The 27,431-nt window shown below is 47.3% G+C and overlaps 1 protein-coding gene across 2 annotated transcripts in view; it reads right to left on the bottom strand.

Annotated features, from left to right (window-relative positions):
- Positions 1-1,154: 1,154 nt before the first annotated feature.
- The window catches only part of LOC127007164 (uncharacterized), a 78,308-nt gene continuing 52,031 nt past the window's right edge, over positions 1,155-27,431 (bottom strand). For both annotated transcript variants that reach the window (XM_050877874.1, XM_050877875.1), the window contains one exon: positions 1,155-3,027. In XM_050877874.1, coding sequence (XP_050733831.1) covers positions 1,977-3,027 — 1,051 coding nt within the window. In that variant the 3' untranslated portion in view covers positions 1,155-1,976. The remainder of the gene's footprint in view (positions 3,028-27,431) is intronic.

Below are 27,431 nucleotides of genomic sequence, written 5' to 3'. Positions count from 1 at the left end.
AGGACAGAGACTAGTAGAACCATGGAATCACCGGGCTAACATGACTTCAATTTGTTTTCCTCCCTTTTAAAAAAAATTCATACGACAGCTGGTTTTGTTTTTGTTTTTTGTTTTTGTTTTGTTTTGTTTTTACCGCAACGCAAGGTTACAAAATGACGCCGCGATATTTTATTCCTTTCAATCAACAGAACAGTTGACACACACAGCCACTCTTAAGGCAATTACGTTTTCCTTCCTTTTAAAAGAAATCTATCAGCCAACTTGTTTATATTCTTGGCTATAACTCAGTGATACAAAATGACGCTGCAACATTTTCCTTTTTTAATCTTCAGACTAACTATAAACATATAAAACCTATACATCTACTCCAAAGTCAATTTCACATCCTCACCTCCCTTTACATACAACATACAAACACCACTGCACGAACTACTCAATAAAATGAAACAATATTACCCTTGCGATCTGTACAACAGCTTACGACAACCATTTAGAGCGCAAACATTCACTCTAAAGGGTATATCGCAACCTCACCTCTCTTTACGAAATACAAAAACCACCGCACGAACTCCCAAACACCCCCCAAAGGCACACACACACACATGACCTCGCTGACACACACGCGGCCGCTTGGACTCACTCGAGGCGGCGCGTGAAGGAAAGTGAAAAACTGTTGCTTCCCCGTCAGCCAGAACAGGACCCGGCCGTCACGCGTGGGCCCGCCGTGATTGGTACCGAGTTCCCTCACCCAGCAGCCGCGTCAGGTGGTAATGCTGCGGTTATTATGTTAAGTTATCGAGAGAGAGAGAGAGAGAGAGAGAGAGAGAGAGAGAGAGAGAGAGTGTGTTCAATGTTACTTGTCGAACGGATGCGACTCTAAATTTTAAATACTATATCTCTATGTTATTGACAGTTAAAACAAATTCTACTCGATTGCTTACCCTAGCCGTCCTTCATCTCACAGTTCTATCTCTTCACGGTGAATTTAATCTCTCCACGGTGAATACTATCTCTCCACGGTTAATACAATCTCTTTACGGTGAATACAATCTCTCCACGGTGAATACAATCTCTCCACGGTGAATACAATCTCTACACGGTGAATACAATCTCAAAACAGACACACACAATGATAAAACGTTCCCTTCCCGGCCGCCACAAACCGCCACTCCAGCGCATAAAAAACAGCAATACAATTTTATCAAGAGGACAAAGACTCTAAATTCGCCTCGCTACTGTGCACTCGCGGACACAGAGAGACAGACGATGCCCTCGACCATGTCACTAAAAAAAGGTTATATTCGACGTCATCTCACGTAGCAGGGCGGACATCACCTCCTCATAACTCTGATATATTACCTGATAAACTACGTGATGGAATTGTCAACGTCGCAGCCACTTGGACGAAGGCTTTTAACGAGTCAGCCTCAACGTCGCCACCTGCCCGCCGCCGCCAAGCACTGAATTACACCTGTGGCAGACTCTCCTACCACCTGTCACGGCCTGGACCTTACCTACACCACACATGTCAGTCTAATCACCTGCGGCAGTATCAGAGGGACAGGGTCGGGGTTGGTTCTCTGGGTATCTGAAGGACGAGTGTTTGTGCGAGGCGGGAAGCGTTACCAAGGAATTCGCCAAGCACCGCCGCGGCCACCCACCACCTCCCCCGGCCCCTCCCACTCATCGTTACGCTCCCTCACAATGACGACGCCGCACAACAGTGTCATTAGCGTCACACGAGGACCACCCTGACGAATGGGCCGCCCGGGAGGTCCTCATCACACTCACTACCAATTTACGGAAGCGGAGAAGCAGCCAAGTAAAAATAATGTGGAATGTCGTAAGTGCCACGTTGATGCGGCTTAGCTATCATTACATCGGCGCTCTGTGATGGTGCTCATGAAGAATTATAGGGCACGCCAGCAAGTGTTGGTGATTAGTGTGGCCGCTGGTGCTGACCAGAGGCAGACAACTTACTTACCTGTCATGTCGGGGTGTGTGGTGAAGTCCGGGGGCTCGGGAGTGTTGTCGCTGCTGCGTCCTTCATCCTCAAGATCGTCCAGCTCCTCCCCGTCGCTGCAGAAGGTGGAGGGCGTCGAGGGGCCGTCACTAGCAGCATCCCCTGATGATGTGGCACTGGCGGCTCCCTCAGAATCCTGAGGTGCCAAGTGCAGGGGAGAGGCGGAAGTTAGATGCGTGGCAGGCAGGAGGGGGGCGCCCACCTCCTCTTTGCCCTGCAGTGCCAGCACGGACAGGGACTGCAGGTCGTCAGGGCAGGAGGCGACCTTCCCGCCCTGGTTGGTGTCTGTGCGCGCCACCATGGCCGCGGCGGTGCTCGGGGGGCTCGTGTGGCGTGTCCCGGGGAGTGTCAGTGCCTGGAGGCCCCGCGCAGCATCCACACGCGGCACACCAGCCTCAGACGACGCACTGTCCTTCACTTTGGCACTTTCTGTGACTCCGAGTGTTTCGTCAGCCACTACACTCGCGTCCTCACACGTGGAGTCCAGTTCAGTCTCGTCTATGGGCGTGAGGAAGGTAGTCCTGGCCTTGTCCGCGGCTCTGACACACGATCCGTCACTGATCGCAGCCTCCCTGTCCGCGGGGCGAGGGCCGACGAAGCGTGGGAGGGCGAGCGGCTGCGAGCGGTGGTGCAGGGCGGCGGTCTGGTGTGGGTGACGGCTAGTGCCCCGTGCAAGACTGTGGAGGACGGCGGCAGCGGCAGTGCTGGCGGGGAAGACTGGGCTCTGGGCAGCGGCAGCGGAGAGGGCGGGCGGGGAGGGAGGGGGGGCGCGGGGGCACTCCCTCCTTCCCGTGGGGTCGCTCAGGGCACGCGCCACCACCACCCCTGTGTCCCCCTGAGCACTCTGACCCCTAGAGGGAGGCGGTGCTGGCTGGGGGTCGCCCGCGCTCCCTGACGGGTCCTGACCTCTCTTTTCCGTTTCGCCCCCGCTCTCCTCCGTGCCCTCCTTGTCTCCATCAGCGCCCCCCGCACCCTCGTCCTCGTCACTATCGTCCTCCAGCCATCTGCAGGGGGAAAACAAGCCGTGAGTCATTGCCAAGTCCCCGACACAAAGGGAAAGCTGTACAAGTGGGGAGGCGGAGCGGCAGCCGCCAGAAAAAGGCATCACATCTGCTGCAGTCTCCACAAAAAGTCACACCTGCTGCCTTCCACTCCGCCAGGCGCCAGCTCACCGCCTGAGTGCCACCCACCACCACATGCATCCCCAACACCACCAACGCCCCCACCACAACAAACACACGATCATAACACCATCCCCAACACCACCAACGCCCCCACCACAACAAACACACGATCATACATCCCCACCACAGCCACCAAAACTACCACAAATACCCCTCGCATCTGTTGCCTTTCACCCCCATCTCCCTCGTCCCCTTTCGAGCCGCCACCTCATCAATAAATTGTTACCCCACCTCATTAATAAATTTTCACCCAACCAAGACCAATGTAACGCCCCGCCACCACAACAACCACCAACAGCTACAACCACAACAGACTAACACCAAAACGACCACTCCCTTCTCTTACTCCATTGCATATCCCACACCGGCACCCACCCACACCCATATACACAAAATCACTGCTGTCCTTTCCCTCACCACCACTACTAACCCGCCACGCCCTCCACCGTAACCTTTGCTACCGGAAAACCAGCTCTACCTGTCAACCAGAATTAAGCCCCACCGTTCACTCGACTCACCACCACTACCGTCCCCATTACCAAAGCCCCTATATAGGAACGGAGGGAGTTTTTGACCAGTACTACTTTGTCACCGTAAATTATAATAAGACTCCCGAGCTCTTTGGGATCCTGAGAGAAGAAGGAAAACGAGCAACAAAGAGTATATGAAAGATTTAAGTCACACACACACACACACACACACACACACACACACACACACACACACACACAGACATAATGAGACAGTACACGAGAGCTTCATCATTCTTTAAGTAATGGCTGGAGGTGAGGGCGTGAGGTGAGGTGAGGTGAGACGACCGGTCCACCACCACCCCCACCACCACCATATTGCACCAGCCACACTTAATGTTCCCTCCATGCCATTTCCTCGAGCGTGACTCAGCACAACCTCCCTGCCCTTCCTCGCCCAGCACCGCCCACCGCCCGCAACCCACAAATCTTAAGAAAGGCGGCGGAGGAGAAGGAAGAAGAAAAGACAAACATTAGTAGTAGGAGGAGGAGGAGGGGAAGGAGGAGGGCCCCGGCAAACGAAGGAAAGGTCAAAACCGAAGAACATCTATTGAGAAGGCACTAGTCTTGCGTAACGAAGACGAGAGCGAGTCAATAAGCTGGAGACGAAGAAAAACACGAGAATGGTGCTCGGCAAAGTGCTAAAACAACAGAAAAGTCAGCCAGGACGGGGAGCGGCGAGGTGAGGCATGAATGGTCGGGGCGAGGAAGAGGGAAATAACTGGTTCTTCTTTTACTTCAGGCTCAGAGCTTTCACGCGGGAAGAAAGTACGAAGGGTTGTGGAGGAAGAAGAAACGCTTGGGAGGAAAAAAATACAAAGAAGAGAAGGTGGTGAAGGAGAGGATAAAGGATGATATAGTAGTAGGAATAGAAGGGAGGGAGGCTGGGAGAGGGTCTTAACTGGCTGGCTGGCGACAAGAGACTCCCTTCTTCTCCTTGTGGTTTATGTGACTGAGCCTCCTGCTACCCACATTCACCTTCCACTAACTCGATCCTAACCCACTGCCTATGACGCCAAAAAGAAGAGACGCGGCTCGGGACGTGAGGCAGAGATGTAATGATTATAAGATGGGAAAGGAAAAGAATGGAACAGTGAGACAGGAAAAAAGACAATAATGATGATAATAGTTTAGCCTTTTCTGTCACATTTTCCTGAAAATTGAGCGCCTGTATGGTTTAAAGTGTTGTCTCTGCGGTGACGAAATACTTAGATAATGTAAATTTAGGGGCAGACGTGACCTCGGTACTCATCTTCATATTAGCCCAAAAATACTATAGTTATGGTATTATACAAAGCGTCTATCCGAAAATTTTAGATTAACCATTCAGCAAAAGGTTGGTGGAACACGATGTTAGAATGTTCAACTCCAGACACTCAGAGGTGATAATATATATATATATATATATATATATATATATATATATATATATATATATATATATATATATATATATATATATATATATATATATATATATATATATATATATATATATATATATATATATACACACACACACACACACACACACACACACACACACACATACACACACGCACCGCCACCACCTCCCCGGCCAAGCCTCTTAACCTAACCAGTATATCCACCACATAGTTAAGCACATAAAGAAAGATAAGGAAGGCAGGCCAATAGAATATATCTCCCGGACGTCAGATAGCGGCGGGGAGGGGAGCGCCGCCCCCAGCACCTGCTCGTAAATCTCCGCGTGAAAAATATTCAATCAACGCTGAGGAAGGCCCACCGACCCGCTCCCGGCCGTGAATATTAAGCGCCGGACATGAGCTTGTGATTTATGCGTCGTCTTAATTACTCGTGCGCTTACGTGAGTGAGTTACGGACCAGGAGAAGGAGGAGGAGGAGGAGGAGGAGGAGGAGGAGGAGGAAGAGACGAAGGGTATAGTAGTAGTAGTGGGTGGTAGTGAGTGGTGGAGGATGAGGGTAAAAGACTGTTAGGTAGGTTGGAGAAGGAGGACGAGGACGAGAGATGTGTAGGGTAGTACAGATGGAGTAATAGCCGGTGGAATACATGGAAGGTTGAGGATGAGGTTAAAATACTGCTGAGTAGGTTGGAGGAGGAGGACGAGGACGAGAGCTTCCCAGGGTAGTGCTGAAGGCGTAATAGCTAGTGGAATACATGGAAGGTTGAGGACGAGGTTATCAGACTGGTAGGCAGATTGGAGGAGAAGGACGAGGAGGAAAAAGAGAAGGAGAGCTGATTATAGTAGTAGTTGTAATAGGTGGTTGAGTGTTACCTAGAGCAATACATAGGAGGTTGAGAAAGATGGTAAAAGAGCGAAGGGAAGGGTGGAGGAGGGCTGAGTATATTCACCACACACTTCCTACTTCGCTTTTGGAGGGGTCACACCGCTCGCAAAGGGGAAAGAAACGGGCGTTGCCGGATAAGGATGCTGCAGGTTGGGGGGGTTGAAGGATATGAGAGAGAGAGAGAGAGAGAGAGAGAGAGAGAGAGAGAGAGAGAGAGAGAGAGAGAGAGAGAGAAAGGTTTGTGGAGGTGCAAGTGCTCAGTTAATGTTTGTGCTTTAAAAAGGGAATAGGGAAAGAGAGATACATAAAAAAGACAGAGACAAAACAAATGGAACAACATAAGAAAAGGCATAAGAAAGGAGAGAAACGAACTAACCCAGAAGGAAAAAAAAGGTATAAAAGTAGAATAATATAGGAAAAAGTATACAGGGCAGGATAAAAAAAAAAATAACCATAGGGCAGAAAGATAAACAAAGAAATGATATATGAAAATGGTATACGAGAGGAGAGAGGAAAAATAATTAATCAAAGGGAGTGTGGATTCAGAAAGAGGAGAACAAGCAAGCAAGACCAAGCAAGACCAAACCAACAATCAAGCCCAACCCAGACCAAACCAACAAGCAAGACCAACCCAGACCAAACCAACAAGCAAGACCAACCCAGACCAAACCAACAAGCAAGACCAACCCAGACCAAATAAACAAGCAAAACCAACCCAGACCAAACCAACAAGCAAGCCCAACCCAGACCAAATAAACAAGCAAAACCAACCCAGACCAAACCAACAAGCAAGCCCAACCCAGACCAAATAAACAAGCAAAACCAACCCAGACCAAACCAACAAGCAAGACCAACCCAGACCAAACCAACAAGCAAGACCAACCCAGACCAAATAAACGTAAGGGAAAAGTAACCAAGAAACCAAGCAACCACCGACGTGTAAACAAATTATCACACGTAGAAGAAGGTAAACAAGGCATCAAGGACGGCGTGCAGGAGGAGGAAGAGGAGGAGAAGGAGAAGACGAGGCGGAGGAGGACCAGGAGGAGGGTTAGTGTAAATGCTGTGTGTTAGCCCGCGTCATGTCTCCCCCTCCCCCTCCCCCATTTTCCTCCCACTTTTTCCCACACTCTTTCTCCTCTCCCCCTCTTTCCCTCTCTTCCCCACCCTGTGAATCCTTCCAAAATAAGCCTCTTTAGATAATTTTCTCCACATCTTTTTTCTACTTCTTTTTCTTCTTCCTCTTTCTCCTCCTCCTCCTCCTCCTCCTTCTCCTCTTTCTCCTTCTCCTCCTCCTCCACAACTTGAAAAAGACGACGACTGCTACGCGATATGCAGAGGGTCACTGAGAGCAGGCATGGAGGAGCAAGAGGAGGAGGAGGAGGAGGAGGAGGTGGAGAAGGAGGAGAAGAAGGAGAAGGAGAGAGGGGGAGGGTCCCTTCGAAGGAGCATATTAAGGCAAGCGAGGCCATTAAGTTTTGCAATCGTGATTCTGAATAATTACCGTAAGAGAGAGAGAGAGAGAGAGAGAGAGAGAGAGAGAGAGAGAGAGAGAGAGAGAGAGAGAGAAAATACATATAAACACACAGCAAAGGAATTATCGAAAGACATATGAGAGAGGTCAAAAGGAGAGCCAGTGACTTCGAGCCTTTGACAACCACAATAACAAAGGAATAGAAAAAACAGTAAAGCAAAAACGCGAAGAAAAACACGAAAGTCCAAGGCAGGAAAGGCAATCAGTGAGTGAAGGAGCGTGAGGGAACCAAGGAGCGGCGATTTCCTGATCCTTGAAAGCAATAACTCCTGACCCCTGGCTCTCCTACCGGTCCTGAGACATCCTACCCTTCTTCCTCCACCTCCTATCCTTCTCCTCTTCCTGCTGCTCCTCCTTCCTGGTTTCTTGTGTATAATTCCTTCTCCCTCTTTCTTTCTTTCCATCTTTCACTCCTCGTTCTATTCCTCTTACCTCTTCTTCGTTCCTTCATCACCTCTTCTCCTATTTTCCTTCTCCAGTGTCTATTCATCCTCGACAACCCTTTCTCCTTCCTCACCTCTACCATCCCTCTCCTCCCCTTCCCCTTCTTCACCTCGTCCTCCTCCACTTCCTCCATCACCTCGTTGTTCCTCTTCCTTTTCCTCCTCTTTCTTCAACCCTGCAACCAACGCATCTTTGACTCCTCCTTCTATTCCTTTTTACTATATTAATCCTTCTCCATTCCCTCATCTCCTTCCTTCTTTTATTTGGTGTCCTCTTCAGCGTCTCTTTTTTTTCTCCATAATCCTTTCTCTTTTCTTTCTGTTTATCCCCTTTTTTCACTTGCCTCTCCCGTTCATCCACCTCTTCCTTTCCCTTTCCCCTTTACTCGTTCTCCCCCTCTTTCTCTATCACTTCGTTCTTCCTTCTCCTCCTCATACCCCTCCTCCTCTCACCAACTCCCCTTGACCTTTCCTTCCTTTCCCTCCACCTCACTGAAGCGCCGCCACCACTTGTGGCAAGCAACTGTAAAACTTAAGTTACCACAAAGGCGTACCGCAGGGCAAACAGCACGACGCACTTCCCTGGCGATGGGCGGCTTACGACTAAACTACAAAGGGCGGAACAGAACGCAAATCGGTGACACAGGACCCCACCATCACGAGCAGGCGCCGAAAACCGTACCAGATGAGAGCGAAGGGGGAAAGAAGGCGGCGAGTGGGGGCAAAGTGGGTGGGTGGGTGAGTGGGTGGATAAGATGCAGTGATGCCGGTCTATTCTCCCGCCATCTGGTAGAGTTCCCGAGTGTTTTAGCATCCACAAGGAGGAGGTAGGAGGTCAGGACGAGGAGGAGGAAGAGGTGGAGGAGGAGGAGGAACGAAGTAAATGGTGCGTACTAACGATGAAAGCCAAGAAGGAGTTCATCGCTTACGGAGAGAGACTGGCCGGGCGATGCGCTTCTCTTTGCAATTTTACACTTGTCTAGACGCCTTTCCCGGCCAGAGAGGAGGCGAGGGGAGGCGAGGAGAGGCGAGGTGGGTTGACTTGCTTGCTGGACTGGACTGAGGTTTGCTGGGGGTGAGGAGGTAGTGTGTTGTGCCTTGCCAATGAGCCGAAGAGAAAGATGTTTTATTGTCTCACGTATACTCTTCCTCTGCTGTTATTACTGTATATCTTTCCTCTTTTTTAATCATCCTAAACCCTGCCTTCACTTTTATCATCCTCTGCTTTTCCTCCTCCATTGTGACTCGTAACTCTCGTCTTTCTGTTCTTCTTCTTCCTCTTCTTTATCTTTGTTTCTTTCCACCCTCTGTCTTTTATTATCCTTATTATCCTTCTTCCACTACTGCGATTCTCCATTCTCACCTTTCTCTTCTTCTTCCTTCTCTTCTTCATCTTTATTACCTTCCACCATTCACCTCCACATGCTCTTTTCCTCTTCATATTCCACCTTATCGATTACCCAATTAGTAAACAAAAAACCGGCCCTGCCTACGCCACATTAAAAACACAAAGAGATACAGAGAGAAAGGCGCTGCATAGGAATAGAAGAAAACACAGGGACAAAACATAAAAATAGCGGGCCGCGGTTCCTTGCCAAAACAAAAACTACGCGAAAGAAAGGCAGTGCATATGAAGAGAAGGAAACAGATTAAAAAAAAGAGCTAGTCGGTCGTTCCATGCCAAAACAAGAGAGAGGAAGAAGAGAATAAAGAGAGAGAGAGAGAGAGAGAGAGAGAGAGAGAGAGAGAGAGAAGAACAAAGTGAGAGAGAGGCGCTGGAAATGAATACTAAGGAAGGATGAGAAAGAAAAACAAATCATATGCATACGTATAAGAGACAACACAAATTTACCGAGCCATAACCGGCCTTTCCCACAGCCCTCGCGCCTCATCGGGAACCAAGACATTTGCGACGACCAAAACCGAGAGGCGGCGGCGTTGGCAGGAGCGGCGGCGGCGGCGGCGACTCGGCCCTATAAACACAAGAAACGGGTCCACTTCCCCTCTAATTGAACGACTTCCTTGTGTGGGGCGAGGCATTAGTGTCCCCCTTAGAGCGTGAGGGATGAAGCGCCTGCGGTGGTGTCTGCGTTGCCTACTCTATAACAAAATGTGATGGCCGATAAGATAACGAGGTGAGGAAAGAGGTGAAACGAAGTTGTGAAATCGATAAGGTGGAGGAGGCAGAGGAGGATGTGGAGAAAAGTATACGGAAAGGAAGATGGTGAAGAAGAGAAAGTGGGAAAAGGGTGAAGAAAAATTGAGAAATCGAGAGGATGAAAGAGGAAAAAGGGGATATGGAGATGTGTATAGGAAAAGGAAGTGTAGAAGGAGCGAGAAAACAAATGAAAAATCGATAAACTGAAAGAGGAAAATGAGTACACGAAAGAGAAATGGGGTGGAAAGAAAGGAAGATAAAGGGAAAGAAGAGAAAGCGGCAAAGAAATTAGAATGAAATGAAAACTCAATAAGATGGAAGAAGAAACGAAGCGAGTGAAGGAGAAAAGGCAGAAAGTAATGGAATATGAAGAAATAGAAAAGGAAGAAGAGGAGATAGGGAAGAGGAAGAGGAGGAAGAAGATGCTATAAAATGCTGTGTAGTGTGTATGCGTCATGCCCACCAGGTCTTAAGTGTATATAAATGAAGGCTTGACCACGCCTCCCGAGTGTGCTGGGAATAAATGAAGTAGTGTTGTGTGTGGGTGGTGGCGGCGGCGGCGGCGGCGGTGGTGGTGGTGGCGGTGTGTATGTATGTATGTGTGTCTGTGTGTGTCTCTCCCTCTCTCCGTTAGCTTCTTGTGGCCGAGTCCTAACCTCTTGCCCTCAAGTTCATCAGGGTCACTTATTATTGTCCTTTCCTTTATTTTCCTTTCGTTTCCTTTCCTCATTCCTCCCTTCTTTCCTTCCTGCCTTCTTTCCATTGTCGTAAATCCTCATCCTATCGCCGCTCCGTACTACTTTTCCTACTACTACTACTGCTACTATTACTATTACTATTACTACTACTACTACTATTACTACTACTACTACTACTACTATTACTACTACTACTACAACTACTACTATTACTACTACTACTACTACTACTACTACTACTACTATTGCTACTACTACTACTACCACCACAGAATGGCGGAAGATTACTCACATGCTGTCAAGAATTTCAATCAACCCTAACTTCAGCGATTTCGTTCAAGAGGAGCACCGGGGGCCAGCATGGGCCAAGCAAAGGTAGTATGTCACGGCAGCCACTATAAATGAAATTTGTCTACGCCACTAACGGGCTGGGGCCGTCCAAGAGGCCCCTCAAGTGAGCCTACCTTTGCTACAGGCATCACTTATGAAAAATAAAAATAAAAATGCTACCATACAAGTAGCTTTCCCCGCTGCTGCTGTTCCTATACTTTATTATTCCAATCTATTCAACTATTTCGGTTCATCACTACCACCACCACCACCATCACCACCACCAGTGACCCCGTGACCGAGCAAGGCAGCGCGTGGGGTCATGCAGGGCTCCACTTCAGACCTCCGCCATTTCCAGTAAGGCCGAAGAGAGGTTAAAGTTCAAACAGGGTCAGCAGCTTCACTTACCAGTCCACAGAGAGAGAGAGAGAGAGAGAGACTGATTGATTACTCCGTCTGTTACTCGTTCAGGGCGGGGCAGAGAGAGGAAGGTCTGTAAGTCGTTTCCCGCAGCCTGCCATCCCTCTGTCGTGCCTCATTAACGATCGAGCAGGTTTTTAAATAAGTTGACCTCTCTCTCTCTCTCTCTCTCTCTCTCTCTCTCTCTCTCTCTCTCTCTCTCTCTCTTTCTATCTTTCTATCTATCTATCGATCCATCTTTTTCACTGCACGGCTCCGTTCCTGTTGCTGTCATTATTACTTTTATCCTTGTCGTTCTTCATTACATCGAAAGTGTCTCTCTTCTAGTCTCAGCACCATTACTGATCCTCGCCCTCTGCAGCCTCTAACATATATATAGAAGCCCTTCAAGCCGAGACTACCCACAATTCAAGCTCACCGCATCGTCTTTCCCTCTCCTGCATCCCCGGGTCGCCGCTGCCCGCCCGCCTGCAGCCTCTAAACATGGATCCTCCTATTACAAGGCTTCATCAATCTTCAAAAGAGGTATTACAGGCGATTATAGTGACTCATTCCTTTCTCGTGTGTCCCTTAGCTAGGCGCCCCCCACAGCCCACACGTCCAATAAAACAGCAGAGAGTGGCGTGAGGTGCATGGCCATCCACCCCTTGGTTCCCTTCCTTCCTTCCTTCAACCTCCTCAAGCCCTTCGACCAATCGCTTGCTTTTTTTTCTCTTGGCTTTCCTTCGCTTCCTTTTCCTGTCGGCCACCCCTTCCTTCCTCATGTCTCTCTGAACCCTCGCCCAGTCGCTTACTTCCTTTTTTTCTTTTCCCCTCCGCCTTCATTTCCTCCCTACCTTCGGCCTCCTTAAACCCTCGCCCAATCGCTTCTTTCTTTCGTTTCCACTCCGCCTTCCTTCCCTTCCTTCCTCCAACCTTCCTTCTTTCTTTCGTTTCCCCTCCGCTTTCCTTTCCATCCCTATTCCTACCTCCCTGAACTCTCAACCAATCGCTTGCTTTTTTCTTTCATTTCCCCTCCTCCTTTCTTTCTATCCCTCTTCCTACGTCCCCGAACTCTCAACAAATCGCTCGATTTTTCTTACTTTTCCCCTCCGCCTACCTTTCCTTCCTTCCTTCCTCCGGCCTCCACGAACGCTCGCCCAATCACTTGTTTCTTTCTTTCCCCTCTGTGTTCGCTTCCTTTTCCCGCTTACTTGGATCGATTTCTTCAGACAAACACGACGAGTAATACATCATCTCTTATCTCGTCCTAGCCAGCCAGCCCTCCCTCCCTCGGTGCCTCCCTTACCTTTGCTTCAACTGTTCCGCTGCCGCTTTTTCGTGAGCTTTTAACCCTCTGAAATTACCGACGCGGGTCTTTTCTTTGCCTATGATCTTTAATCTTGGCCACTTAGCCGCGCGCCTCTCACGATCAAGCGACGGCGAGTAGTACACTTTCTTTCCGATCGCCCAGGCTGCTCCGAGGCTCCCCGACAGTAAGTCTTCGATAAACCGCCGCTGTAATGACGGGCGACCCCCCCAAGACCCACCCAAGACCTACCTCGACCTGCCTCCCCCGTGCCTGGCTTCTCCCCGCCCCTGGCACCGCGGCACGCCACACCGAGACAACCCCCGCCTGCTTTATCGCCTCTTATATCACGTCCTTCTGCCGCTCCAACGAGCCTGGATTATCCTCACTACCCGGGCGTGTCAACATACCGCTGGATGCCCTACCCCCGCGATCTAGAGGCTAAGGGGGGGGGGAGAAGGAGAGAGGGAGGGATGGAGCAATACAGGAGGAGAGGGAGAGGGGCGGAAAGGACAGCATCAAATAGCTAGAAGAAACATGACAAAGGCACCGAATTTTTGAGCCTCCGCAGCCCTACACGGTGGAGGCTGATGTTGTCTTCGCCCCTTAGTTGGAAGCTGGCGTTATGCTCGTCACTGTACCGTGTAACTGCCCCGTCAAGCTGCTAACAGTGACGACAAATACACCGACTGGCAAGGACAAGGAGCGTTCGGTGTATGGAGAATTAAGCAAAATAGAAATAAACGATTCATCTTTTAGTGACTTCAAAGATTAATTCTCCAACTGAAAAAATGAAGTTGTTGACACTGCATAAATTCCGGCAAACAACAACACAAATACAAGAAATATGAAAGACAAACAAATGCCTTCACGTTACAAGCCCTTCCGTCTGTTGTTGCTGTTATTGTTTTCTCATCTATTCCCTCGACTTCCACTCCAGCCTTCCCTTCTCTCTTCCGTTCTGCTTCCTTATTGCTTTATCACCCCATCCACCTCGCCTTCACCCACTTCATAACCCCTAACACACCCATCCACCCACTTCATTCTTTTTTTTTTACTATTCTATTCCCTTAGCTTCCATTTCCACCCTCCCTCCTCTCTTCCACTCTATCCCCTAATTACTTCATCCACTCATCCATCTCTCCTTCACCCATTCCATAATCCCTAACACACACACACACACACACACACACACACACACACACTTTCCTCTTGTTGTTGTTGTTTTTTACTATTCTATTCCCTTAGCTTCCATTCCCTCCCTCCCTCCTCTCTTCAACTCTATCCCCTTATTCTTTCATCCACTCATCCAGCTCTCCTTCATCCATTTCATAACCCCATACATCCATCTATATCCTTCCCTCCTATTGTTTTGTTTTTTTCTTCAATTCCCTTAACTTCTATTCCCCTCTCCCTCTCTTTTCCCTCCTGCCCCCCTATTCCTTCGTCCACCCATTCATTCATCCATCTCTTCTTCATCCACTACATAACCTTAGTCACTCCTACACTCACCCTCATCCGCTCCTCTCTCATCTCCGGAGGTCCACATTTACCCATACATCTGCTGCATTCCACCTCCACCAAAAAGTTCCACACACAAACTCAATACTTCCAGTCTCATCCCACATCCACCCACCCACCTCCCCTTCACCCACGGCATTCCACCTGCTCCTACACCCAGCCCTCCACGCCCTAAATTACTACCACACGCTCTCCTCCCACGTCCATTTTAACGAGGCCAGCCTATTCGCCTCTCCGCGCCCGAGACACCGCCACGCCAGTAATACTTGTAAACACGGGAACCAAAGAACACGAGTTAATGGAATGGTAAACGAAGGAAGCTCTCAATGTATACAGGGAAGGTAACAGCGATTATTTCCACTCCCAAGACAACGCAGCTAATATTACTTCTGATCACTGCACGCGGAGAATATGCCGTAATGGTGCAGTAAACTAAGAGAACCTTTATTTATTCTCCAAAGGTAACAGCGATTATTTCCGATGCCTGGTGAAGTGAATTAAGAAAACCTTTATTTATTTCGTCGAGGTAACAGCGATTATAATTTTAGATACTCGCTTGATGGGAAGATAAAGAGCAGTCGTCAGCGTTCTAAATCATCGATGAAAAGAAAACTCTTTCGGCACAGATTTCCTACTTACAAGGTTTTCTCTTTGTGAGCGGAGCCACTGGTGTTTCCCGCCGCTCGCTCGAAACCCATTTTCCTTCTCTCTCTCTCTCCCTCGTAAATACTTGGCCTTAAACCTTGACTTTCATTATCGCGAGAAGAAAAAAAGTGACCTCATGTACGCCTTTCTTTGTGGTGTTTCGGGCCAACCAAGGCGACGGCCGAGATAAAAGAATCCCAAGGCGTGTTAAAGGTCATGTACACAAAACACAACCTCCAGGAAGAAGATAAAGGCCTATAAAAGATACCATCGGGAATAAAGTGGAGGAGGCAGCGGAAGATAAGAGAAAAGAGTGGCGGGAAAAATGCGGAAGGAGCAAATACTCTTTAAGAAAACAAACAGGAGGAAAAGATAAAGTCAAAAGGGGCAAGGGAGATACGGACTTACGGGGAGAGAGATAACAGGCGCTCGGAGGGGAGAGACAGACTTAGCCTAAAATACTGAGGCATTGAGGGAGCGTATAGTAGGTCCTGAGGTAGGCTGAAGCACTAGAGCCACGGCGCAGCGGAGGGCAAAGGTCACGCTGCCCAACCGCAAGGAAATTCTTCTTCAGGAGGGAGGAATGCTAGCCATGAGGATGCGAAGAGAACCAAAAGGGATACGTGGATAAAGAAGGAGGATGAATAAGGGAAGAAATGAGGAGGATATGAAGACGAGGGAAGGAAAGAGAAAGGAATATAGGAAGGGAAAAGAGCAAAAACATGAGGATGCGAAAATAGAAACAAAGGAATACGCAAAGAAATGAGGAGAAAACGAAGACGATGGAAGAGTTGACTAAATGAGAAGAGAGAGAGAAAAGGGAAAATAGTTGAAACATATGACAACTGAGGAAGAAGGCAAAGAACAAAGGAAACCAAGAAGACGAAAGTTAATGAGTAGGTTAAACCTGACATGAAGGAGAAATAAAGGGGATGTAATAACACGTAACATCACGAAGATACAAAGAATGAATAACAGAAGCGAGCAACCAAAAGAGGGAAACAAAGACTAACGAAGATGGATGTATGGCCGTACGAATAAGGAAAAGGGAAACTGGATTGAAGAAATAGAAGAAAGGAAAAGACAAAGAGGAAAGCAAAAGACAAAGAGGAAAGTGACGTTGAAAGCCGCAAAGATGTGAAGGATAAGAACTTGAGTAACAGAACGGAGAAACTGAAAGGAATGTAAAAGAACGTAAAAATATGGCCGAAAGAGAGAGATGGGAGGGTAAACAAATAGCAGAGAAGAGGAACGGGATAAGGGACATAGAGAGAAGTGATAAATAAGGGGTATGAAGCAATGTTGAAGAGAGGCTCGTGTTGTGTCCCTTCCCTTAATTTTCCCTTCATTTTCTTACTTGCCGTTTCCATTTTATTTCCTCCCTTCATCTCCCATCTCTTTCCTTTCCTTAGCTATCCTTCCCCTCTCCTCCTTTCCCTTTCTTTATCTTTACGTTCTTATTCCTTTCCTTCCATTCCATTTTTTTCTTTACTTTCCTTACCTCTCCTTCCTATCCCATCCTTTCCTTTTCCCTCTTTTTTTTCTGTATTACATCCCTGTCCGCCCCCTACCTTTCCCTTTCTTCTTTCCCCCTCCCTTTTCTTCTTTTTTCTTCCGTTATTCCCTCTCTCTTTCTCCCTTTTTTCTTCTTTTCTTCCCTTCTCTTTCCTTCCCTTTTCTTCTCTTTTCTTCCGTTATTTCCTCTCTCTTTCTCCCTTTTTTCCTCTTTTCTTCCCTTCTACACTTCTCGTCCCTTTCCCATCATACATCACAGGATATAGCTAACCCGTCCCTCGTGATCCTCAACTTGGAGCCGAAGCCAAAACCGACGAGAAGGGACAAAGGCCAATGACGTCACTCGAGTGGGAGGGAGTCAAGGGAGGAAGAGTTGTGAATGGGCGGCGGCGGAGGTGGAGGTGGTGGTGGTGGATGTGGAGGTGGTGGTGATGGTGGTGACTGGTTGCAAGAGTGACCCGCCCCTTGAACAAACACATACGTACATACACACATATATACAGGACACAGAGGGCGAGAAAGGGATATGTGACGGAGCAGGACGTGTATTATTTTTGCACACAACACGTTTGGTTTGCTTGCTGCCTCGCCCCGCCACGCCTCAGCCTAGACCACGTGACTTGCAGCAGCGGCAGCAGAGTCAGCCAAGGTCAGGCCGTGCTCCTGCGACCTCTTCTGTTTGTCTCCTGCACACGATACACCGACGAATCGTGACTCATCTGATGCCGCCGACGCCTCCTCCTCCTCCTTCCTATCTTCCTTGTCCTCCTCTTCCTCCTCCTCCTTATCTTTTGTATTGTCCTTCTCTTGCCTCTCCTTGTCCTGCTCTTTCTTCTCTTTGTCCTGATCCTTGTGCTCTTTTTCCTCTTTGTCTTTATTTATCTATGCTTTTTCTTGTTACTATTTGCACTGTTGTTTTATTATTACAATGCCTCAGCCTCCTGCTCTTCAAGAGGCCGGACAGTCAACCAAAGACATGACGAAACTCTCTCCTCCTTCTGCTATTTCTCAGCCTCCTCTTCCTTTTCCTCTAAGCTCCTCCTCCTCTTCCTCCTCCTCTTTGTTTTCTTATCCATATGCAAAACATAATTAACAAAATAAACAGTGTGGTATTTCATACCTCACCCGAAACTACTTCAATTCTAAGGCACAAACAGGTATACTATTCACTAACATACCCGTTTCTCTCCTATTCCCACACCGTATGGGGAGCAGCAGGCAAAACAAAGTTGGATCGCATTCCAGTAGCACAAAAGAAGGTTGCAAGAATAATTACATACAGAGGTAAATATGCTCACACAAATGATTAGTTCAAGTGTCTTAACTACTATAACTAAATGATATTGATATTTATAGCAGTGGTATCTTCGTATGTAAGTCAGTATACAACTATAGTAATGCAGGTTTGTTTAACGAAAGATATAATTTACGAACTCTAATCCCTTAGAAATCCCACTTCTAAATACAAATCAATCCCAAACGTCGATCTGATACCACGGCGTTAAAGTTTGGAATCAAATACCAATTGATATACAAAATAAATCAACAACATCTAATTTTAAGAACTCGCTAAAATCTTGCCTATTACACAAATATTAAAAATTGGGTCAGAATTATTATTCAGTGTGTAAACTAGATAAGCAAGGAAAACTTGTAATTATGTAGCATTAAGTAACATGATATGCAAGTGGTATAAATGTGTATATGTGTGTGTATGTGAGTACTGCACTATAGCAGTGTAATAATAATAATAATAATAATAATAATAATAATAATAATAATAATAATAATAATAATAATAATAAATAAATAAATAAATAAATAATAAACGGTTTATTTAGTTGCGGCAGCCGTCAGGCTCTCAATATTATAAATACATTTTAACTTCGCTAAAGAAACAAGTACAAAAAGAAGGGGGATGGGGATCGGGGGTCTGATGTGTGCGGGGAGGCTGGGGCGATGGAGCTTGGGGTGGGGAGGAGGGGGGGCGAGGGGAGTGCAGTGCGGTGGTGCGGTCTCTTCAGATGACGGTGAGGTCAGGTCACGTGTAAATCCTCAGGTCCACAATTATTTTACGTTTGTAATACATATACAATTGACTCATGAAAAACTAGATGTAACATTTCAATTCAGTTCAATTCAGTTCCTCCTGTCACTTACTGCGCCACCGCCACCACCGATGAATATTAATGTCAAAATTAATTATTCAGGAAATTTCAACGCAACAAATAATAATGATCTTTTCTGTGTGTGTCTCCGCCCTTCCCAAAGAGATCTCCACACCACTCCCTGTCCTTTCCTTGCCTTTCCCTTTTCTTCCTCTCCTTTTTATCCCTCGTCTTGACTTCCCTCGCCTTCCTCTTCCTTTCCTGCAGTCCTCTCCACCCCTTTCTTTCTTTCCCTTTCCATTTTCCTCCTTTCGTTTTAATCCCTCGTCTTGATTTCCCTCCCCTCCCTCTTCCCTTCCTGCAGTCCTCTCTTCCTACAACCCCTGTCCCGGTAATGACCCCCCCATCCTTCCTCCCCTCTCATCTCACCTACAAAACCCAGGTGTGTCTCATTACCTCCTCGCAGCAGCCTCACCACGACCTGACATTCTCTCCAGATTTGGCAACATCATTTTTTTCTTTATAATTGAACGTGTCATTCTTAAGACCCTAAGAGTCACCGGGGAAAAGTATAAAGTCGACGGTCTGTCCTCAGTTTTTGCGGCAACGGTGATGATGTTATGACTTGCTCTCTCTCTCTCTCTCTCTCTCTCTCTCTCTCTCTCTCTCTCTCTCTCTCTCTCTCTCTCTCTCTCTCTCTCTCTCTCTCTCTCTCTCTCTCTCTCTCTCTCTCTCTCTCTAATATATATACACACGCCAGACCAATCTCTCCTTCACCTGGCATCTAATCTTCCCACGGGAATGTCGAAACCACAAGCCGACGGAAATATTTCATGAACTTCGCATAAAACAATGAAAATACACATGAATTTACTTATGTATACGCGAGCTGTCTTTGCATGTGAGTTTACAAATAACGGCAAACATATATTTCTTTCACCCTGTATTTCTTGGTGGTTCTGTTAACATGCAAAATAAGTTCTCTTGGTAAAAAAAAAAATGGAAAAAAGGAGGAATATATATAAAATCGAGATGGTGCAAGAGGAATCGTTTAAAGCTCGGGGACAATGCAGGACCATCACAGCTTAAACCATGAACTCTTGCTGCTGCTCCTCCTCCTCCTCCTCCTCCTGCACCATCACGCCATGAGGACAATTAGCCGCCACACGAGTTCCTGATGTGGTCATTAAGAGGCAAGACGAGGCAACTCAGGTCACTCGGGGCGTTCTTCTGCAAAGCAAGGATCCAAATCTCTTGGTTTTTTTCTTCTTCTTCTTCTTCTTCTTCTTCTTCTTCTTCTTCTTCTTCTTCTTCTTCTTCTTCTTCTTCTTCTTCTTCTTACTCCTCTTCTTACTCTTCTTCTTCTTTCTTCTCTTTTTCCTCTTCTTCGCCCCCTGTACCCTTCTTCATCCCTTCTTTCGCTTTTCTACTTTCTTCTCCTCCTTTTCCTTTTCTCCTCCTTCCTTCTACTCTCTTCCTCTTCCTCTCTACTCTCCGCCCCCTTTCTTCCCTTTTCTTGATTCAATATCGATAAAAGAGTAACCGCTCGTGTAATTGGTTGTTTGGTCTGGTTGAAGAATCTTAGCTCTACCACACACACACACACACACACACACACACACACACGAGACGGTCAACCTTCAATACCCATACACGACATTGGTATTTCCTCCTTTTTTCCTGTCCCTCCCTCCCTCCTTTCCTCCGTCCTTCTTCCCTCTTCTCTCCTTCACACTTTTGCTTATCGGAACTTGCGTCAGGATGAATTAATTAGTTACACAGTCTTTGTTTTGGTGGCGGTTTTTTCTCTCCCTTTCCCCTCTCCCCCTTCATCCGTTCCTTTGCCCTCTTCTCCTCCTCCTCCTCCTCCTCCTCTTTGTCGAGACTTTTTCATCATCATCCCCTTTCTCCTCACGTGACCTGTTCTTCCTGTCCGTTACATTACACTGCCCATTCCTCTTTCTTCTTTCCATCTCTATTCTGACTTGTTTTTTCATCCTCCTATTCCTCTTTTTCCTCTTCCTCCTCACTTCACTTTCCCTGCCTCTTCCTCTTCCTCCTTTCCCTCTCTATTCCTGCCTTTCCTGCCTTGCCCTTTCATCGTCCTCTTCCCCCTTCTCCTCCTCACCTCACTTTTCCCTCCTCTCTCTTAACCACTGACACGGCTACTATCTGACCTGACCCTCACGAGTTCATGTCCTGGCCTATGAAATAATTCCAGACCCTCTTTCCAGCCTAGTATATTTAACCTTAGAGGCAAACCTTACAACCCATAATCAAACCTTACCAATCCTCATTTCAGCTAACCTAACATGACCTAACCAATACAAGCCTAACCCCAGGTGGCTTAGTGATCTAACCTATACAGGCATAACAACAGCTAAACTAATATGATCTAATCTGTACAAACCTCCACAGAGCTAAACTAATGTGGCCTACCAAACATAACCACACCTGACCTAATAATATAATGGCCTAACCAATACAAGCTTCACCCCAGCTGACCTAATATGACCTGACCTAAGTGTACTATTGCTAGGGCTGAGAGATGACTGACTCCCTCACCTGTGCAGTCTACTAAGCTTGTAAATGGAAGGTAATGTGATAATTATAAGCAGAACCTTCCTTAAAACTAGTTACGTACACGAGAGAGAGAGAGAGAGAGAGAGAGAGAGAGAGAGAGAGAGAGAGAGAGAGAGAGAGAGAGTGTAAAAGAGCCACACCCTCCTTCTTCCGCGTGTCAAACCAAAATCTATCAGCATCCCAATGAGTTCCTCCTCCTCCTCCTCCTCCTCCTCCTCCTCCTCCTCCTCCTCCACCTCCTTCTTCTCCTCCTCCTCCTCCTTTGCCTTTGCCTTCGCCTCCCCTTCTCATGCAAGCGTTTTCATGAATTAATCTTTTTAAATATATGACTGTGAATGATTTAGAAGAGAGAGAGAGAGAGAGAGAGAGAGAGAGAGAGAGAGAGAGAGAGCAGAACAAAGAGACAAAAGACTGAAAAAAGAAAGTTGAAAATAAAGACCCGAACAGTAAAAAAAAGAAACGAGCAGAAAGGAAACGAAAAAAAAAGGAAAGAAGAATGAGAAAAAAATGGAAAAATAAACAAGAAAAAAAGGGAAAGAAAAGAGAAAAAGAGGAACTATTTATCTGTGTGTGGGTGGATGTGTGGAAAGGCAGAGGAAGGTGGAGGAGGAAGGGGAGTGCGTGAAAAGGGTACAGTGGAGGAGGAGGAGGAGGAGGAGGAGGAGGAGGAGAAGGGGGGGACGCTGAAGGTGGTGGGGAGCGCAAAGATGTTTCAATGTTGCCTCGTCACTGTTGCAAATGTCCCTCTGGCGCGCATTCAACCCACCCTCGGCCACACCCAACACCGCTGTCCCTCCTCCTCCTCCTCCTCCTCCTCTCCCGTTAGTTGCCCTTCCTAAGCATATATACCAGTGGCCAAGGACCGTCTTTTTCAACGCCCCCTCGTGGCCACCAAACTGAAGCTCAAAAAGAGTCGTCTGAGTGAGAGAGGAGGTGGCGCCATGGTGTGTTATGCTCCTCGGGTCACCAAAATACCTGGGAGAAGTGTGTGCGCGTGTGCGTGTGTGTGTGTGTGTGTGTGTGTGTGTGTGTGTGTGTGTGTGTGTTCGTTGCTTCCTATGTGTGGCCATTTGTTCCGGACACACACACACACACACACACACACACACACACACACACACACACACACACACACACACACACACACACACACACACACACAGGCGCCCAACAACCCTCCCTTCTCCCCCCCCCCCCCACACACCTAAAAATATGCCCCTCACCTCCCCGCGCAGTGAGAATAATAGCGTAAAAAAATTAGGAAAATAAATCTACACGTAATAAATTTGAGTTCTTTCCCAGGTCTGAGGCGGCGAGGAGCAGCTCTGAAGAAATACAATAAGATACGTTTTTCTTTACTTTCTTGGGTACAAATTTCGGGTTCCTTTGACATGCTATCTTAAAACCCAATATCTGGTTAGCATATCTTCCTTATAACCCTTTACCCATCCACCTAGAGTCTAGACCACAGATGTAAGAGCGAGAGGCAAAAGAAACACATTAAGAACCAGAAGAAAAAAAATTAGAGCAAGGAAAAATGTGTACTCGCTCACCGCAACGAGAATTAATAACGACTTCAAGCGCGTGTTTTCGAGCGAGATAATTATGCCGTCCATAGATAATTAGCACCGCGAAATTAACAAGTCATGGGATGCAACAGCGAAGTAATGAGAAGGGGAAAAGGAGGAGGAGGAGGAGGAGGAGGAGGAGGAGGAGGAGGAGGAGGAGGAGGAGGAGGAGGAAGACTTGACTGTTCTTCCTCCCACCATCACCATCTCCACCTCATCCCAATCCACTACACACATCCTAACTAAATCAATCCTTTACCCTCTACTGTACCTCCTTTTCCATGCTTTCTTGCCTTCTTCTGCCCCCCCCCCCCCCTTCCCTTCACGGCAACCTTATCTATCCCTTCTTACCTCCTTTTCCCCCTTTTCCCCTCTCGCAGCATCCTTACCTTTCCCTCTTAACTCCTTTCCCTCTCTCTTCCACTCCCACGGCAACATTACCTTCCCTTCTTACCTCCTTTCCCCTCCCTTTTCCAGTCTCAGCAACCTTATCTTCCCCTCCTCTTATCCCCTTCCCCCTTCCCCTTTTACGGCAACTCCTTTTTTCGTTCTTGTTTGCTTGCTTTCTTTCACCTCCACATTAGGGTTTTCTCTATCTCTTTTTTTCTTATTTCCTTATTTTCTTTTTGGCTGCCTCCCTTCCTTCCTTCCTTCCCTTTTCTTTTCTTTAATTTATTCCTACCTAGCTTCCTTCCTCTCTCTATTTCCCTCTTTCCTTTCTTCATTCGTTCTTCGTTCTTCCCTTTTTTCTACTTTCTTCCTTTCTTTCATTCTTTTTTTTTCTTCCTTCCTTCCTTCCTTCCTTCCCTCCCTTTTCTCTAACCCATTCCTTCCAAGCTTCCTTCGTCCCTCTATTTCCCTCTTTCCTTTCTTTCTTCCTTCATTCCTTCATTTCCTGTTCTCTAACTGTAACTCTTTCTTCCAAGTTTTCTCCCTCCCTCTATTTCCCTCTATCCTTTCTTCCTTCCTTCCCTTTTCTCTAACTCTTTCTTCCAAGCTTCCTTCCTCCCTCTATTTTCCTCTCTCCTTTCTTCATACTTCTTTTGCTCCTCCTATTTTTCCTTCCTTCGTTCCTTTCTTTCCTTTTACCTCCTTCTCCCTACCTTCCCCTCCCATGCCAAGGCTATAGATCGGCCGCCACTCATAGATCACCGCGCTGCCCTACTTGCGCCGGAGCAGAGAAACCGTTCATCTCGGGCCAATCATATTTTACACCCGAAATGTGGCCGCCAAGACTTAGAGGGCCATATATCTCCCCTCGGCCGTGGTTATCCCTCTGGGGCGTGACTGAGATCTTTTTTAATACGTGTAATATGCGAGTTGTTAATATTCATCATGAGTTCGGAAAGAAAGATGCTTGCGCCGTATATCATGTCCGTATATCCCTGGTTGACTGATTGACTGACTGACTGGTTGACTGACTGACTGACTGGATGATTCAGGAAGGGGAAATAGTCAAAGAGAGAAGCAGTCTTATCACCCTCTTCTCTTCTATCGTGTTTATCCTTTTTCCTGTTTACTCCTTCACTTCGACACTTCCTTCTTTCCTTTCCTCAGTCTGTAAATTATACTAAAGGATAGGAAACGGGATTTGGGAGTTAAGATTCTTGCCTCTCTCTGTCTCCCTCTGCCTCTCCCTCTCCCTCTCCCTCTCCCTCTCTCTCTCTCTCTCTCTCTCTCTCTCTCTCTCTCTCTCTCTCTCCCTCCCCCACTCACTCTATCTCTCTGACCTGTCACCCTTTGTAACCCGCCCAGCCCAACCCAACCCTTTACTCTCTCCTCCCCTCCCCTCCTTTACCTTCCCCTCCCTACCCTCCCCTCCCTTCCCTAACCTTTCTCTCTCCCATCCCCTCCTCTCCCCTCACCCCCCTGACCCCCACACCCTAACCTCCTCCTCCGCACTCTGCTTTCCAAGTCGCCAAGGTCAACGGCTCCATGCCAGGACGAGTTCCCCGCCTTGGTTTCGTGGCCTGACCCCCAAGCAAGGTCACTCTCAGCCTCCATTGTCTTCCCCCTCACCCCCGGAGCCCTTGGTCACCCTCTACCCCTTCCTCTCACCTTCTCCCCAAGCCTTACCCATTCCCTCCTTCTTTCCTTAATTTCTTCTATCTTTCTTTCCTTCCTTCCTTTCTTTCTCTTAAGCTTCCGTCTCACCTTTCTTCCTTTTCCGTTCCTTTCTTTCTTCCTTTTTCGTTCCTTCCATCAATCAATCCTTTCTTCCTTTTCCGTTCCTTCCTTTCTTCCTTTTCCCTTCCTTCCTTTCTTCCTTTTCCGTCCATTCCTTTCTTCCTTTCTCCTCTAGAGCTTTCTTCTCGCTCTTCTTCCTACTTTTGTTTCACCCTTTTTTTCTTCCTACTATCCTTTCCCTCCATTCCCTTTGCGTCTAATGTTTTGATTGGCTCAGAGAAGTGTTCGTTTTCTTCCGGCTCTCTTAATTCTGCCGTAAGTGTGTTGGTTATGAAAAAATATCACTTCAGAAATACGATAACCACCACTTCCAGAAAATAGTTCAGTGCCCCCTCCGAGTCAACTGATCCGCCTCTATAACCACGACTTGGCCCAGAAGGGAGTGTTCGTTTTCTTTCGCTTTTCTAAGTTAGGTCGTCAGAGTTTTGGAAAAGAGGAAATGGCGCTAGAAAACCACGACCACCACTTATACTTCCAGAAAATAGGTCAGTGCCCCCTTCAGGTAACCGCTCCTGTAACCGCGACTTGGCCAGAAGGAGTGTCCGTTTTCTCTCGCTTCTCTTAGGTCGTCAGTGTTTTGAATAAGAGGAAACATTGCTTGAGATACACGACCACCACTTCCAGAAAATAAGTCAGTGGCCCCTTTACTTCATATGATCCGCTCCTGTAACCCCGACTTGGCCAGAAGGAGTGTCCGTTTTCTTTCGGTTTTCTCACTCAGATCGTCAGAATTTTAGATAAGAGGAAATGCCGCTTGCGAAACAAGACCACCACCACCACCACTTTCAGAGAATAGGTCAGTGCCCCCTCCTCGATCTCTGTTTCTTGACCCGTAAGACTTGTTAAACGTTTTCTTTCAACGACCTTTTTTTTTTTCTTTGCCTGGCTCCTTTTCCGTTCTTGTTTGTTTTCATTCTTTCACTTCCACATTTTCTACGAGATCTTAAATTTGGGGCTTTATCTTTTTCTTCCTCTCTTTTACATTTCGAAGACTTTCTTTCTGCCTTCCTTCCTTCCTTCCTTCCCTTTTCTTTAACTTATTCCTTCCTTCCTTCCTTCTTCCCTCTATTTCCCTCATTCCTTTCTTCCTGCTTTTGTTCCTCCCTTTTATCCCTTCCTTTCTTCCTTCCTTTCTTCCCTCTTTCCAGTCCTCCTCATTCCCTTCATACCTTCTTTCTTTCTTCTCTTCACCTGACTTTTCTTCTAACATTTTTCTTCCTCCTCTTTGGTCTGCGTGCCCCGCCCTCACACCAAAAAGAACACACACACGCACACACGCAAGAAGACACTTAATACCCAGAGAGAAAAAAAAACGGAGAGAGAGAGAGAGAGAGAGAGAGAGAGAGAGAGAGAGAGAGAGAGAGAGAGAGAGAGAATATACACAGACAGGTCCTGCACGCTATCGGAATAATATCAAAGTTAAAATATCAATAACGAACCAGCCATGTTTCCACTCCTCCCTCTCCCTCTCTCTCTCCCTCTCTCTCTCTCTCGTTGCTCGCACCATTATTAACCTCAAAATCTCTTCTCACACACCGCACGTGGCAATCTATTCAACATCACCTGCGATAAACGCCAATTAATCAAACTCCTTTCCTTCGCTTATAACCTACGATCCCTGCCTCTCCACTTATCAGCATCCTCCTCTCCTCGCTCTTCTCCTTCAATCGCTTCATCTCCATCACCTACAATGCATTCTTTACCTCCCCCAGCCCTTCCCCTGATTCCCCGTGACCCCAGCGTGACCTCAACTACATAAAGACCGCTAGAAAGAGATTAAGGAGTTGGAGGAAGGAGTATGAGGAGAAGAAGGACCGGGAGGTAAGAATCGCCATCGTCCGGAATGGTAGAAACTGTTAGAGAAGGAGATCAAGGTGGAGGAAGAGAAAGAGGAGTAGGAGTTAAGAATAGCCTTCGTCGGGAGTAAGAGGCATGCATTTAGGTGACTAGAAATGTAGGAGAACAAAGAGAAAGAGAGGAGTAGAAGTAGAGGAGGCATACGACTAGGCGACTACATAGTAATTAAGGTGGAGCAGGAGAACGAGGAAGAGATGGGTAGAAGAGGAGGAGGAGGCATGCATCAGAGCGACTCGGGATGCTGCACCAGAGCGCTAAGTGGCAGGCGAGAGGTGAGTTACGGCCCGGAGTTAACAGAGACGTGAACGGCTGGGAAATTGATGGCCCTTTCTTCCGCCTGACCCGCGTCCATGATTGTGAGATAAAGACTCCTTAAACTAATTGGGTCAAAGTGGGCGATAGACGGTGACTCTTGCCTATCTTCTCTTCTACCTGGACGCTGCCACTCTCCGTCTATAAAGGTGTAAAGGTGAAATGTAGATTAAAATAAGTGAAGTGGGTGCAATAATATACCTTCTTTTACATGACCTCTCCCCACCACCCCCCTTTC

Source organism: Eriocheir sinensis, chromosome 34 (assembly GCF_024679095.1).
Source record: "Eriocheir sinensis breed Jianghai 21 chromosome 34, ASM2467909v1, whole genome shotgun sequence".
Lineage (NCBI taxonomy): Eukaryota > Metazoa > Arthropoda > Malacostraca > Decapoda > Varunidae > Eriocheir > Eriocheir sinensis.
Note: the sequence above shows the minus strand (reverse complement) of the source record. Positions and strands in the feature narration are given on the sequence as shown.